The sequence below is a fragment of the Lipophrys pholis genome (assembly GCF_963383615.2).
Source record: "Lipophrys pholis genome assembly, chromosome: 6".
NCBI classification, from domain to species: Eukaryota; Metazoa; Chordata; class Actinopteri; order Blenniiformes; family Blenniidae; genus Lipophrys; species Lipophrys pholis.
Window position 1 is genome coordinate 31515258 of NC_137629.1, and position 16743 is coordinate 31532000.

Consider the following 16743-nt stretch of genomic DNA (forward strand, 5'->3'; position numbering starts at 1 on the left):
GTGCAGAGAGGAGGGTCAGGGGGTTGAATGTCTGCTCAGTGTCAGACGGGCTCCTGCAGGCAACACTTACTATGGCAGACTTTCTGCACTTCACTCTGCTTCTATGTGTGAACTGGGGCTCTTTGGCTTTTATTCCAACCACGCTTGCTGATAGAACTATAGTCAGACCCACTGTGCGTCCAGATGCAGGTTTTACTAGGAGCGAGGAGCTTTTTTCTGCAGGGAGGACCAATGCCACTGAGGTTCCCACCACAGGATTCACACTCAGTTATAATAAGTCAACAACAGAAACCACCACCACCACTACTACTACTACTACTACTACTACTACTACTACTACAGCAGGGAAAACACTGCCCAGAAAAGGAGCTGAAGAAGAGGAAGGACCAATAGAATTAGGTGAGTGTCACTTATATGTTTCTTTATTTATTATGTGATTTACTTGTGGATGGAGAAAATGGCAGTTCTGGGCAGGTTGTTTGTGTCACATACGAGGTCATTTAGGGACTTTTCTTCTTGTTAGAGGACTTCTCATTTATAAGAAAAAAAAAAAAAAAGTAAAGGCAGAAAACTTTATATGCTCTGTAAATGTACTATTTACTCAAACAAAAAGTTTTCAAACTTGCGGCTGACATCGTGCAGAGAAATGAATTTTCATTGTCCACACTGGAAGTTTGAAGTCCCTCCTCTGCTCTTCATTTTCTTGTAGTTTCTGTTGGAAACTGTTGATCTACACACATATCTGTGGTCAGAGAGTCAGTGTCCGCAGCCTGGGGGGAGGATGTCCCACATTCTCCACTGTGTGCAGAGAGACCTTGTACTCCTGTGTTTTCCACTAATGAAAACCAGATGGGCCGTTTGACTAAAGAAAGGAAAGAAAGAGAGCAAGAGAGTGCAAGAAAGGGAGTGCTTTCACATTAACTCACTCATGTGTAGAGTTAGTAACACTGACATACTGTACATTCCACTGTAAACTGACCTCAATGTAAGTACAAGAGCCTCCTGCCACGTACAAATACCACACGATAGCATTTATATTGACATAATCTCAAATTTAATTTGGGCAGACTGCCTCGGCTCTCCTGTTTAATAGAAGAATTAAAGCGTGTTTCTCTAGTTGAAGGAATATTATCGGGTTCAACCTCGTAATATGTGCTGGAAAATGAAATATTTGTGGTTTCAAGTACATTTGGGCAGATTTTCCAAGTCAGTTCAGGAAGAAAGTACTTAATAAGCCAAAATATGATGAATTTATCCTGAAAAAGTAACCTTGTTGTCTTTTAACAACATGTTGATTCAACATGGTTTTAGTTAAATGTATACTTCTGAAGGTTTGTTGGTTTTAATCGTCTTCTTTGAACGGTTACATCAGAGCATACAGCTTGTCTGGCCAGCTGTGGATTAGCGGTGTGGAAAACAAGCTTGTGACCAAAATGCCACTGTCTGGAAACCCTCTGACACTGATTACCCCCCACTGAGAGTCCCTGAACAACCACTTTAGTTTAGGCGTTCATGGGTAAAATGTCAAATTGTGCTTTGCAGAGATGTTGCCGAGTGTGCCGCTGTTTCTTCCTTTACTATTTCCATATTTTACATTTTTGCTTTTATGTTTATGAGTATATGTTTGAAACTTTTGACTCCGCCAGCCCTGCATGCTTCAGACGTCTCACTGCTCCGGTGAACTTAATTCAAATTAAAAAAGTTGCTTCTCCCTTTTCCTTTTCGAACAAAGAAAAGAGAGAAAAAGAAGAAAGATAATCAAGAAAAACAAGCAAAAGAACTTTATATTATCAAGGTTTCTGCAGCAGCTGATGAAGTCGCTGTCGTTTGTGTGTTTGAGCAGCGTCACGTATAAAGCATGCAGGGATTCCAACCACCTAGACTGGAACAGTTAAACACCGGAGGCTCGCCTGGACATAAACTGGTTTGACTTTTTATAGCAAGCAGGTCCACCAGGAGTGTTGAGGTAGGGAAGAAGCCCAAAGCGGTGCAGAAGAAGCCCAAAGTCATCGTCAAGAAGCCCAAGGTCACAAAGAAAGTGCGACCCAAGGTCAAAAAGAGCAGGAGCCATCCGGTGGCGTCAGAACGAGGCCTACGTATGTATTAGGATGGATACAGTATGCCAGTCAGACAGCGGCCTAATGGCTTTTTCTACTTGAGCCTGTTTGAAACTGGTGGGTTTACAGTCAGAATTCAGCTGGTTATATTAGCTGGTCTTATTTGAAATAAACCCAAATATGAAAGAACCAAACAAGCTCAACTATTTGCTGGATTAACACAATTATAACCCGAATGTCCCACTGATAACACCCAGATTTGTGTTATTAATGAGACATCCCATCTCAGCACAGCTGTTCTGATCATACTGCATATCTGAGCTTTCTCTGAGCGACTACAACTAACTTTTAAAAGATTATAACTGAGCTTTTTGTTATTTTCATTGATTAATCAATTAGATGTTTGGTCTTTTAAATGTCTGAAAACTGCTCAAATATGTCACTGAACCTCTTTTTGCAACCATAAAAGTACAATAGTTGTAATAATCATTTATATGCACTTCAGAAATAGTTTAAAAAAAAACCTGGTTTACATGTTCCGAACTGCCCGTTATCGTTGTTGACTTTCTTCTTCTGCACTTGTTGTAAAGATTTAATTTTTAATACATGCATAAATGTAAAAGAATAAAGTATTAGGGTAAAAAGAGTATTGAAGAGAAATCGACGTGTGTTGATCCAATTTGTCATAATCACGTGATTAAACATATCACATTATGCTGTTTTCATGATCACTTGAGAAATCTGATAACTCTAGAAAATGTTTAATGGCCAGACTTTTTGTCCTAAAAACCATTAAACTGGCCCAGAGAAAGGCGGGGAGGTCGATCCACTTTTCTGCCTTGACCGGTTCCACAGTATTTTATTATATGACACATCACACGGGGGTCAGAGTATGATCAATATTTGCAAGTATGTAAAAAAACAATGCGATTAAAGTGAATTCTAACAGATCAGGCTCAATATATTAATCTTTACAAATCAACTAAATGCTGTTTAGAGTAATGCTTACTAATGTGCCATTAAGAGCTCTTATACTATCCTAAAGGAAACTCTCATCAAACAATAGTTAAACTTATTATTGTTTTCTCCCCCGGGAGACTTCACTCACCTGAATAATCAGCTGAGATGTGGGCTGCTTTAATCGGGTGGAAATTGAATGTCTTGTGTTTGTCACTTCGCCAAATATGGCTTTGGCTTGAGGTCAGTCGTTTCCAGAGAAGTTTTGAGGTCTGGCACTGATCCAGCACCGAGCAGCAACATAAGAGAAGTCACAAGTTAGTCTCTGAGACCCCGCAGGATGACAAGGCAAAAGGGGGAGAACGGCCACCACAGGACATGCCACCTCCATTTAGCATTAATTTATGCTTCTTCTTCTTCTATACCGTGGCCCCGCTGCTTTTGAGCTGCCAGGAAAGCTTCCTAACAGGAAGAGGCCGTTTGAACCGAACTGAACCCCAGAGACAGTGAGAGTCTGTCTGAAGCTTTAATACTGCAGCTGGGAAAAGTTTAAAATAACTATAAAAGAGCACTACTTTCTGTCGTTCCTTGACCTCATTTAGCTTCAGTTTATAATTCTTGTCCTTATAGTAACAGTTGTGACATCTGGATTTGTATGGCTTTTTTAAATCATTCCGATTTTGTCACGTATATAATTTCTGAAACATTATTTTCACTTAAAGGGGACATATCATGCTAAATCCACTTTTTTAGCCCTTAAATGCATTTTGTTGTATATTTAGAGTGTTTAGAAGTACAGAAAAGTTCAAAGTAGTCTCTTCAGGTGCTCCGTTGATATCTTTATATTCTGTTTTGGTCATATTTTGCGATCGGTTTCGATTTTTCTATTCTCTATTACGTTTTTTGAACAATGACGTCACAGTATTCTCAGCGGAACTGCCAAATTAGGACATCGACATTTCGAGCAATCCGCCATTTTTGTTTCTCGCTGCGATTTTGTAGTCCAACCGAAGTTACGAGAGGATAAGTCGAAATGTTCGGTTGTTGGATGTAGTAACCCACAAGCTTCGTTACACCGTCTCCCAGCATCAGAACCTTTTCGAAGTGCCTGGTTGAGTTTTATTTTTCACAGAAATGTACCCACATCTGTGGGTAAGGTCATTTTTGTGTGCGCGAATCACTTTAAGGACGACTGCTTCAGCAACCTCCGCCAGTATAAAGAAGGATTTGCCGAAAGACTTCGTCTGATTGAGCGGTCAGTTCCTTCTATCTATGGAGACGACGAACAGAGCACTTCGGTAAGCTGTATATAACGCTAAAAAGTGTGATGATAAGACGTCCCTGTCATTGTTTTGTTAGCATTAGCAGTTGCACCGTCTTCATATGTTAGCGCTGTGTGCTCGTTTCAGATTATAATGTAACTTCTGTGTTAAATAGTCGTTGTAATACAGGCAGTATTGTAGTAGTGGGCATGGATGGAGAAGTTAGTGTAAATATAGTAACACACCATTGCGTTACATCCATATGAAGACATTGTTCTGTAGGTGCATCATGGTCATTTTCATCTGGCTCCGCCGGGTCCGACTCTGGCTCCAACATGTATGGCTGGATGGACAAATCTTCCGTTGTTGACATTTTGTAAATAATGTGTGAATATAAAGTTTCTGCTCCACTAGATAATTGTATCTGTTCTATCAAACTACAAAGATGGCCGAACAGGGTGACGTTGAACCGAGTGTCACCTCTGCAACCTGGAGAGGAGGCGGGGTATGAAGTGTCTCATTTGCATTTGAAGAGACCGCCCCAAAACGAGTTGCTCTCAGAAGCACATCAGAAAAGGGGTTGAAAAGGGGCCTGTGGAGCTATAATAATGAGGAATTCAGACCCAAGCATTGCAGTTTTGCGTTGTATAGACCACAACTGTATGATTTATATGTAAAAAGGAAGGATTTAAAAGCATGATATGTCTCCTTTAAGAAAATCCAGAAAATTAAAAACCCACATGAACGAGCATAGGCGTCAGTGGAAAAGAAAGAAAACGCCCTTTTTCCTGAAAAAAACTGCTGTTGTGTTTTAACATTGAAAGAGAGAATAAAAAGGGATGGAGACATATATGGGACAGATATGAGAGAGAGAGAGAGAGAGAGAGAGAGAGAGAGAGAGAGAGAGAGAGAGAGAGAGAGAGAGAGAGAGAGAGAGAGAGAGAGACAGAGACAGAGACAGAGAAAGAGAAAGAGAGAGAGAATGTTGCTGATATGTAATAGTAACCACAATCTTTTTAAAGTAAGAAATAAGAGAAAGGTATTGCAGTAAAGAAGGTTTCTCGGCAGGGTAAACTTATAGCAGCTGAACAAGAAAATGGTTCTGGGTCACCTTAATTAGAAGCCTTATCAAGTTGGAAGATTTTAAGTTTGATCTTAAAAGTAAAGTATAAAAAAAAAATACTGAATTCTATTTTCATGAACTCATGTTTAAACCTCCTGCCTTAATGGCGGCACACGCTTACATCAGAGCTTTGCTTGTAGAAACTCAGCTCCTGCTCACTTTTGCCTCCTGGCCATTTAGTGCAATACGATGTGATGACCAGTTGACTTCAAATGCTGAATAAAGCCTTTTTGACTGCGCCAGAATGCCCCCCGCTGGGCCTGGAGTCACTGAGGGTCAAAGACAACCAGCTGAGGGCGTCATCCTTCAAACGGCGAGGCCTGGGTCCGCACCGCGGCCGCCTCAACATCCAGGTAAATGTACAGATACATGGTAAAGAAGGAGAAACACCACTATTGTTACTCATTATTATAAAAGTAGAACTGCTGAGCTGCCGTCTCTCTCTCTTTCTTCTTTTTTTTTATATTCTAATTCCTTTTTTTATTGCTGTCATGATTATAACTGAATTATTATTATTATTATTATTATTATTATTATTATATATTTGAGCTGCTAGCTATCTATCTATCCATCCATCCATCCATCCATCCATCCATCCATCCATCCATCCATCCATCCATCCATCCATCCATCCATCCATCCATCCATCCATCCATCCATCTATCTATCTATCTATCTATACTTAAACCTTTATTCAAGCCCTTAACTAAATCAGTCATTTGACCAAGACACAACTCAGGTAATGCGATAAAAAATTTAATGAAATGAAATTATAAAGCAGTAAAGTCAAGCTAATACTTTTTTAATTAGGTCAATTTAAAGAAGTAGTACAAAAAAAAACGTTGTTCGAATATATTTTGCATGTGACCTCCTGACTGGATTTGCTCCTGTCCTTTGAGCCTGCCGTGTCTGTGTGCAGTCTGGGACCGAGGATGGAGATATCTACGACGGGGCGTGGTGTGCTCAGTACCGGGACAAGAAGCAGTGGCTGGAGGTGGACGCCCGGCGGCTGACCCGCTTCACGGGGGTCCTCCTGCAGGGCCGCAACTCCATTTGGAGGTCCGTGCTGCACAGTAATGCAGTGTCACAGGGATTTCTTGGAAGAGTAGTAATTTTAAAGTGATGATGCAGAGCAACCAATAATTTAATAATGCAAATTACAACCTTAATAGAGAGAGTAGTCCATATTGTTTATCCTCAATGAATCATAATGATGGTTATACCAGCTACTACACCTATTGATTAGAAAGCTGAACAAAATATCTTAAAATATCATTTACTTCTTAGAAACTGAGTCTGTCTATTATTACATTTTTGGCCTCAGTTGTTCAATTTTCTTTTAATAATATAATATGAAATGTTTCCAATAATGTAGTAACTCAAAATGTTATTACTATATTTGCTCAGATATTTAAATTATTTTATTGGCAAGTTGCTTCTTCATTGGCTTCCTTACATTTAAAGTGGCCAAAATCATTATGTTATTACATAATTGGCCATTATTACATGCTTCAGCTGTTTTAATTTTTTTTCCATTATTTTACTTCCGTTAGAAAAGTGTTAAGAGTTTCAAACAGAAGTTTAATGGCAGTGCCGCAGAAAAAAAGGGAAGAATTTTCTTGACTTTTCCATGTTTTACTGTACTGAGGCGGTTAAATTGATGAAATAATGGCATAAATTCAAAGGTTATTTTGTTTGTCACTTGTGACAAAGCATCTGTGTCTTGTTCACTGGCAGCTGGGATGTGGTGCACAGCTACAAAGTGCAGTTCAGTAATGACACGCTGGTCTGGAAGCCGAGCATGAATGGGACGCAAGAGGCCGTGAGTGAACACACGAACCATTCTGATCTTTGTCGGGACAATTTGAGTCTAACTTGATATTTCATCACAGTCACATGATCCCTCACAGAGCCCTCAAAGCATTTAGTGGCTACTTCCCACACTGTAGTGACCGCGATGTGCACGAAAAGACGTCAGTTTGCGATTTCTTTCATTTGATTCTTTTTCATTTTTGAATTAAATGAAGGCGTGATTCCACCGGGTTCATGCAAATCACGAGAAAACTGGTCTGTTGAATCTTCCCTCCAAACTATTAAATGATAAGATTCTATGTGTTGGTTTAATGTAGAAGTTAGTTTAGAGTCTTTGTTCTCAATCAGGATGTGTCATCGAGCTGCAGGTGTTTGAAGGAAACCAGGATGCAGAGACGCCCGTCCTCGCCCTGTTCAACACTTCCACGGTGGCACGTTACATCCGCATCAACCCACAGTCGTGGTATGAGAACGGGACGCAGGGGGACATCTGCCTGAGGGCCGAGGTCTTGGGATGTGCTCTCCCAGGTACCTGAACCCAATGAACGGAACCACTTTTCGTGACACGCGTGTTTTTTTTTTTTTAAACTGCTGTAACTTACATCATTCACGTTCTCCAGATCCTAATAACATCTACGCATGGCAGACAGAACCAGAGGGGTCCAAAGACAAGCTGGACTTCAGACACCACAACTATAAAGAGATGAGAAAGGTAATGACCAGGGTTTCCAGACACCTTTGGTATCATCCCCAAACACATTTTTTTTTTAATCTATCTTTAATTTTTGTCTTTACTTTCCCAATGTTTCGGGCATTTCTTTGCTCAGCTACCGAGTGGAGCCACAACAGTGGCTCATTATATGTCTTTCACATGTGCATAATCGGGCCTTGACTCAGTATGACATGTTCTCAAACATAGTTTTATGAAAATTATACAAACTTATGTATATAACACTAAACATGTCATTTGCATATAAAGAAAGCTCTAGTTTCTGGGGAAACTACAGACCTGATCCCCCGTGGTGTGACGCTTCGTGTCAAACACATACAGCCAAATTTCATTTGGAGTGGGCCAGACTGGTGAAATAGTGCCATCAGTGGCGGCAGTGCATTTCAGACTGAGGCCTTCACTGCTGCCGGTCTGAGTCACTCCAACACTCAATACCTTTTTTTATGGCTACAAAAACCATGTTATCATGCAGAAATGCAGTATAAAAAGCCTTTGCATTACAGATAAGATACTCGTGTAGCCAGAATAAATACCTTTATCACCAGTGGCGGACCTGGCTGGTTATTCGTCCTGGGGCGAAGACTGTTTATGATGAAGACTGTTTATGAAGAAGACGATGAAAAAAAATCCTAGTTCACGTCTCTCCTTAAGTTGCAGCTGCATAAAGAAGCGGCTGCTGTTCCCAAAACGTCTGGGGGTTGAGGAGGATGACAAACGTCAGTTTTTCGTGGTCTTTAAAATATAATGGCAAATACCATAATCCTGAATCCTGCCGAGGAGGTTGTAGTGAGCGCAAGTCAATTGCACAAGGCCTCCGCGCGCTTGGAGTGCTGTGGTGCGTTCAAAGACCTCTTGGAAAAATCCCTCTTGAAATTGATTTGACAATAAATCTGCAACCAAAATGCTTCATCTTCTCCTTTAGCCATTGTAGGTTGACAAAACTGCTAATAAATCAACACAACTATATTTTTGTTCATGCAGCTGCTACAGATGCAGTCAGCTCGCGCTGGAGAGTGAACTATCTGACGATCCAATCAGAGGGCTTGAATATGCTGACGTCACCCGAGGCCTTCTTGAACATAGACATATACGTCCCTGAGTCGCCAATATCAAAATCTGATTGGTTGAAGCAGCAGCGACCGACACTTATTTTATGCTGCAGACGCCTGTAGAATTGAATGTGAAGGCCTCAGGCAGATTTCTTTACCCTGGCAACAGGTGATTACTGAACTGTGATTGGTTTAAAGCTTTAATATGGAAGCAACGCTATGAGAGGAAGTTTTAATGGACAAAATATAATTAACATCAGTCTGTGATTCTGATATTTTTCTTCAGCCTGCAGAGAAGGCCTCGCAGGCCCTGAATGGCCCACCACTGAGTACTATAGTAAACTTTAAATTTAAACTTTAAAGTTGTTTCCTTGTTTTGGCTGAGTATACGTGATGAAAATGTCTATATTTTCATGAAACTAAACAAACGCCATGTAAAATGACAACGATCTCAACATAAAGCCAATTTTAATGGAACACTCTGGTGCAAAATACAGTGAAATGTCAAAAAAAAAAGTTTCCTACAGCTGTTGCATTATGCATGTTTTTACAAACTCCACCAGACAAGTATGATCCTTACTTTATGTTTTATTTCCAAACCAAAAAGCTTTATCAGATCCAATCAGAGAAGAAAAATTTCAGACACGTCCTGTGGCCTTCACAACTAAATTACAGAAGAAGATTTTTTGAACATTGCAATAAGTTTGATTGTGTTTCCAGCTGATGAAGTCTGTGAACGACGCCTGTCCTGACATCACCCGCATCTACAGCATCGGGAAGAGCTACACCGGCCTGAAGCTCTACGTCATGGAGATCTCCGACAACCCCGGGAAACACGAACTCGGTGGGCCAACATGAGTGATGTACACTACGGCGGTCCGCCCCCCCCAAAAAAATCTAACTTGATTCTATTTCTTTTACTATTCAAATGAAAATCCTAAAACACTTTTTCAGTTTAATAATATTACGTTTGAATTTAGAAATTTTACCATATTTTAGTAGATTTTTTGCTCAGTTAAGTGTACAACACTCTATTATGTCTATGAAATCGCGAAACACTATGAATTCTGAGTCATACAGTGTATTTTAAACACATTTTAAAGGTCAAATGTGACTTTATTGGTACCCGTAATGAAGGACAGTAAAAAAAAACAGTAGGGACTCAGTGAGCCTTTGAGTGCCCGTCTATGTCTGACAGGTTAAAAAGTGAATAAATAAATAAATAGATAAATAGAAAGAACCACTAAAAATGCCAATAAATAGATAAACATCAAGTCAAACTTTATTACATAACAAGACCCAAGAGTAAAGTGCATTTAAAACTGATTTAGAAAAGAAATGGCTGCAGAGACAAAGCTGCTCCTGCAGCACCTCGTCTAAAGTTTTGGGGATTTGTTTGTGTGTGTGTTTATAACTGTGACAAAGTGCGTGAATTGTGTGAAAATAGATAGAACTTCATGAGTGATAAGCCATTAATCTGAAGATATTGAGCTGAAATTTCACACACATCATCAGAATGGCAAAGGGATTAAATGTCGGGGGTACCACCATCCTATTTTGGACTGCCCCAGTGTACAGGATACAATAAGGTGACTTTTTCTTATAGACAATGTCATTTTATTTCCAAAAATACATCGCATTACACATTAATACAGGGTCTGTCACAAGCATAAAGAAATCTGAGCATTCGCCAGCGTCTGGATTTTCATTCATGATTGTATAAAGTCAAACTCTTCTGGAAAAGGACAAGGGAAACCAGTCAGTTATTGCCATACATCTTTAAAATTGAGAAACGCTTCCTAAACCTTCGCACTCTCAAACCGGTGATGGTAAAAATGAAAATTCCAAAACTGGAATGGGGCTGAGAGATTTTTGTAAATATAGTATTCATACTGGGATCTGTTAAGAGTATACTTTGTGAAGTACACGGTCAACTCAACTGGGATCAGCTCCAGAAATCTGAGTTGAATGAAGCAGTGTAGAAGACGGGTGATGGACTCGTCATTCCTCCCTACGATCAGCTGATCACAGACTAGATCCACCTAAGCCTGTCTCAAATCTATAACATGTCAAACGCACATACAGTATAGATCAGATTTTTAAAGCTGAAGAAACAATGGGCAGAAACTCTCACTCATTTCACATTTCCTTGCACTTCTGCAGCCATAAGGTCAAAATAAATGAATTTAGTCGCCATAAAAGGGGTTAACTTAGCCACACACTGCCCATGCTGCACTGCCTCTTCATTCACGTGAGGAGCCATTTGACGGAGGAGTAAATCCCTTTGCATTCACACAGTAATCTGAGAGGTCACGGGGTCAGAGCGGACCGGTACACTGATAGTCGGTGTACCTCGACCCTGCTACGGACACAGAGGGCTGCAGTGTGCAAGCCGTGAGCCCGTAGAGACTGCAGCTCCTGTTCGTCTGCTCTGGGACGTACAGATGTTTTCTTTGGCCTCCTCGGCTCAGACCGCATGGCAGAAGATTTTCCCGCCCAAAACACACGGCTGTCGAGAGCGGCACTGACGAGCAGGAGTAGATGAGGTCTTTTAAATCTACACGCATTAATCAGTCCGTATCATATCTTTCAACATGTTTGAATGCTGTTGCAGAAAATATGCTTACAAATACCCACCGTCTAGTCTCTGCAGATGTCTGGCAGCTTTTATTAAGGAAAAAAAAAAAATCACTTTTTCCTTTTCTCTCTGCTGAGTTCATCTCATAATCTTTTTTTTCCCACAGGCCACTGCTAGTTTGGTAAAAATCTTCTGTTCCAGTGTTGGACTAGTTATTATTGCAGCGGTTCCAGTTGGTCAGATCCTCCATATTCATCTTTTCCAAAAAAGTAATAAGAATCTAAAGCTGTTGAAGATGCTTGTATGACTGTGCAGGTCATATAATTATGTAGTTTTGTACATGTACAGAGCTAAAAATGTAAACACTATTAGTGTAAACACTGTTTCTGTGGCACAAATTATTCTTAATATCCAGCACTATATAACACCGTGCATTCATTTAATGACACGTCCATTTATAAAAACTTTTTTTTACACCTATCTGATACGTTTGAGCTCTACTGTGTGTATATAAATACATATTTCATGATCTGCACAAACTTTGGAGAGACTGATTTTTCTTTTTTTTTAAACCATGATAACCTATGATGATCATGCATTTGAGAATAGTGTTTAGTATATAAATGTGACTCCTTAAAGGGTCCAATTCATTACATGTTTAAATGCTGCTTTCAGAAATGGCAGGAAAAGTTTTTAAATGTGGAGATTTACCATTATAGACTCATAATATTTGTATTCATATGCAGTCTGGATCAATAAACTATAAACAGCAAAAATCACTTTTTGATTTTTAGAAAACAATTTTCAGCTTTAGAGATTTCTATATCTTTGCTGTCTAAATAAATTGAATTACCATCTCAGTTACATTTCATTCAGATACACTGTTAAAAAGCGGAAGCAATCCAGAGCTAAAAAGTTGAATAATAATTCAGAATATTATAACACTCATTTATTTGTTTATTTATTGTTTAAGACTAATTTCAGCAAAACTTCAGATGAAGTTAACTTTGCACAGTTTTAACTGTCAAACGAGCCTCAAAGCCAAAACTGTCAGAGTGAGTTTGTAAAAAACTCAAAAAGAAGATTTTTTTGGGGGCATTTCACTGCATTTTGCACCAGAAGGTTTTAGTAAAACTGGATTTATGTTGACATTGTGATCAGCAACTGTGTGGTTTTTGTGAAAATCTGGACATTTTCATCACGTATACTCTGTGACACAACAAAGAAAAACTGTAAAAGTTTAATTTAAAAGTTATTATAGCACTATTTTACTGGTCTGTTCCACTCAAGAGGAAATTTTGCTGGACTAGGGATCCTGTGTTCTGACAGATTTAAATTTTTTAGGACAATTTAAATTTGTTTCCATTGATTATTATTATTTTTTTTTAAAAGTGGATTAAAAGTGACCATTTTCAGGATGTATTCATACGTATAGATTACAATACAATCTTTTAACCTGTGCAACTAATAGAGATTAAATTCCTCTGTTTATCTCCCCGGAACTGAAATGAGCTTTACACCTTATGCATTGTTTGGAGGCGGTTCGCCAACTTCATCTCCTCTTTCTCTTTTCTTCTGCAGGAGAACCGGAGTTCCGATACGTTGCAGGGATGCATGGAAATGAGGTGCTGGGCAGGGAGCTTGTGCTCAACTTGATGCAGTACATGTGCCAAGAGTACAAACGGGGCGATCAGAGAATAGTCCGTCTGGTCCAAGACACTCGCATCCACCTGCTGCCCTCCATGAACCCAGACGGATACGAGCTGGCTTTCAAAAAGGTGCTGGACGCCACCGCCATGACGCGTCATTAACCCAATGACCGTCCGACTCATTCCTCTTTCCTCCACAGGGCTCGGAGCTGTCAGGCTGGGCCCTGGGACGTTACAGCTACGAAGGTATCGACATGAATCACAACTTCGCTGACCTCAACTCGGGGATGTGGACGGCCATCGAGCTGGAGACGGACCAGTCCAAGCTCATCAACCATTATTTCCCCATCCCGGAGCACTACACCTCCGAGGAAGCTTTTGTGAGTGTGGAAATGTTCTTTCCCCGTTATCAATTAATCTTGTTTATGCTGCTGGATGTCTCAGGGCTTTTTTTTTCCCCTCGGAGGCAAAACTTCTTCTTCAGGCTTCCCAGAGGAAACCTGAGCACACGCAGGGAAACATGCATATCACACACAAAGGCCTGGCTCAGATTCATACCAATGACCAACATTAACCACGGGGCTTCAGACGTTTTAGCTTTTCACTGGTCTGATATTAATAAAATGTCTAAAAGTTGAGTCTCCTGTTTGTGTTTCCGTCATCAGGTGGCCCCAGAGACCCGAGCGGTCATCAACTGGATGCAGAACATCCCCTTCGTCCTCAGCGCCAACCTCCACGGCGGAGAGCTGGTGGTCGTCTACCCCTACGACATGACCCGCGACTGGGCCCCCCGCGAACACACTCCCACCGCCGACGAGAGCTTCTTCCGCTGGCTGGCCACCGCATACGCCAGCACCAATCGGGTTAACACTCTCTCTGTGGCCCTCAGTGCTCAAACCGACATCGTCGGGGGTGTGGCGAACTCTGAATGTTTTCTCGTGCGACCAGGTGATGTCCAACCCGGACCGCCGGCCGTGCCACAACAAAGACTTCCTCAGATACAACAACATCATCAATGGAGCCGATTGGCACAACGTGCCAGGAAGTAAGACTTGCTTCTTTTTTTTCTCACTTTCTAGTGTAATAAGAATCCACACATTATGGAGATTTAATTCCAGCCATCTTCAAATAAATCTTTTGTTTGATTTGTGTAAAGATGTAAAGGGGTTGGATCAAAAAAAGTTATACTTCTTCTTCCTGGGCCCTTTTCGAACATGGAACGCACATTTTATAAAACTAGAGTGTGTGTCGAGTGATCTCTGGATCTCTTCAATATTTGGCAGAACTAAAATTCATTTGATAGGATATCTAATAATCAGAGTTGCTGTTGAACAAATAGGATTAACATGCTCAGGTAATACATGTTGGTCGTTTTCAGGGCTGTACCGTTGTGTCGTGGTTTGCACTCTCACCCTACACCCACAGTCGCCCTGGTTTAGGTTAGTTTTGGGAATTTCTGGCCTCCTTGATGTGTTTCCTATTTTCAACTGATCACATATAAAGATGAAGGCAGTTGTAAGTTTTATAAATCTCATTACCAGCTTAAAATATTCATCTTTGATGTTGAATTTATAGAGTTTACTTTAGCACTTTTAATACCTTTAAATAAGAGACTCATATTACAAGTACAGGGGTTATTCTAGGATGTACTATAAGTAATGTGCTTGTTTTCCGTTTACTTTTTGTGTTTGTGCTCATATAGTAAAATGCACTCTTTACACTGGACTGTGTTCCACTTCAAAAATGGAGGTTTTTACAGAATATCTGCATATTTTTTACTTCTTAGGCTTTTTTCTTCTTTTTTTTTTAATCGCAGGGTGAAGTCAAAACTTTGCAGTTTCAGAAGTTTGTTATTGTACCATATTAATCTAATAAGAACTTTGACTTCAGGTTTGAAATTCCAAAATCAAAAGACAACAAAAGAAACCGAAAAAAGAAATAAATTTAAAGCAGGTTCTTTGTGGGTCGTGTTGCAGGTATGAATGACTTCAGCTACCTGCACACAAACTGCTTTGAGGTGACGGTGGAGTTGTCCTGCGATAAGTTTCCTCACGCCGGCGAGCTTCCCACCGAGTGGGAGAACAACAGAGAGTCTCTGCTCACCTACATGGAGCAGGTGGAGGTTTCTCTCCTACGGTCTCTGCATTTGGTTTTCCTCTTGAGCTCATCGCCCCTCACGTTTCTGTTCTTCATGCCGTTCCAGGTCCACCGCGGGATTAAAGGTGTGGTCCGGGACAAAGACACAGAGGCTGGGATCGCAGACGCCGTCATTAAAGTTGAAGACATCGATCATCACATTAGATCAGGTGCAGTTTTGTGGCTCAGTTGAGAGTATTTTTAGTTTGTTACTGTACTTCACTTTTTTTTTTAAACTTTTGAAAATAGAAAATTTAACAGTTGATTTTATGGAAATACATTTAAGTTTTTTTCCCCCACTATATCAACCTTTTACAGGGAGTAAAGTTACTATTGACGTCATTAATATGCGATCATCAAATTTGTTTCAAGGCGTAAAACAAAATAAAAGCACACCTATTTCAGAATTTAGAGTAGAAAACTACTAAAGACCAAAAGTTTATTCTCTTATTTGCAAAAACAGATTGTTTATTAGTGTGTGTGTGTGTGTGTGTGTAAGTGCACATGACAAAAGGGATTGTGTGTCAACGTTCAAATGTCTTATTTACTCGAGTACATTTCATCACCTGAACTTTTTTACTTATAAGTTCAATCAATACTTTTACCAAAGTGTTTTTACACAGATATCTGTACTTTTGCCAACTTTGAGACAAAAGCAAGCAAAACAAAACAAATGACTCAACCATGTCTGGTTAAACAGCTGGAAATTAGCTGACAGATGCGAGTACAACTGTTCACAGTGTCACAGTGTCACAATGAATCTTCAATCATCATCCACTTCATCTAGAAAGGTGTTTTGATCACTGCTATTGTAATCCCCTGTTCTTTCCACCCCCGCAGCCTCTGATGGAGACTACTGGCGTCTGCTGAACCCGGGCGAGTACCGGGTCACCGCCACCGCCGAGGGATACTTCCCTTCTTCCCGCACCTGTCAGGTCATGTACGATTATTACCCCACAACCTGCGACTTCCGCCTCGCTAAGATGCCCCAGCAGAGGCTGAAGGACATCCTGGCGAAGGGAGGGAAGCTTCCCAAGGACCTGCAGCTCAAACTGCGGCAGCTCCGCATGCGGAAGCTCCGCGCCACCACCAAGGCCATCAACCAGAGGCGGGCCGCCGCCGGCAAACAGGCGAGGAGGGCGTGAGGAGGAGGGGAGTTACTGAGAACAAAGCAGGACTTGGTTCAGAGACGCCCGGATTCACGTCTGTTTATCTTTTCAAAATAAAAGACCAAACGGCACCGTGCTGTTTGACGAGCGAGAGCGAGAAGTTTGATTTCCTGCTGTGGAGCAGCAGAGCAACTGTGTGCAGCTGGAGACCATGTTTGGAATTAATGTTGTAATAAATGAGTGATTTTATGTTGTGTAGTTTTACTTAAACTCAAGAGAAT

The 16743-nt window shown here is 40.6% G+C and overlaps 1 protein-coding gene across 2 annotated transcripts; it reads left to right on the plus strand.

The window, feature by feature from the left end:
• The first annotated feature begins 2 nt into the window (after positions 1 to 2).
• Positions 3 to 16711, plus strand: LOC308111026 (putative carboxypeptidase X1). 2 transcript variants are annotated; one of them, XM_080465719.1, is made up of 15 exons: positions 44 to 399; positions 1941 to 2096; positions 5643 to 5752; positions 6319 to 6458; positions 7137 to 7221; positions 7580 to 7739; positions 7832 to 7923; positions 9711 to 9834; positions 13150 to 13346; positions 13418 to 13597; positions 13883 to 14080; positions 14166 to 14262; positions 15194 to 15333; positions 15421 to 15523; positions 16194 to 16711. In XM_080465719.1, the coding sequence occupies exons 1-15, from the start codon at positions 72 to 74 to the stop codon at positions 16496 to 16498; spliced, it is 2415 nt and encodes an 804-aa protein (XP_080321845.1). In that variant the 5' UTR covers positions 44 to 71; the 3' UTR covers positions 16499 to 16711. The 2 variants fall into 2 exon arrangements, with proteins under 2 accessions (XP_080321846.1, XP_080321845.1); XM_080465720.1 differs by lacking the exon at positions 1941 to 2096 and having other exon boundaries at positions 3 to 399.
• The last annotated feature ends 32 nt before the right edge of the window (positions 16712 to 16743 follow it).

Coding starts and splice junctions, on each gene's coding strand:
- LOC308111026 (XM_080465719.1), top strand. CDS start 72: ATGGCAGACTTTCTGCACTTCACTCTGCTTCTATGTGTGAACTGGGGC. Junction 400..1,940: donor GGAAGGACCAATAGAATTAG/GTGAGTGTCACT, acceptor GACTTTTTATAG/CAAGCAGGTCCACCAGGAGT. Junction 7,222..7,579: donor TGAATGGGACGCAAGAGGCC/GTGAGTGAACAC, acceptor ATCGAGCTGCAG/GTGTTTGAAGGAAACCAGGA.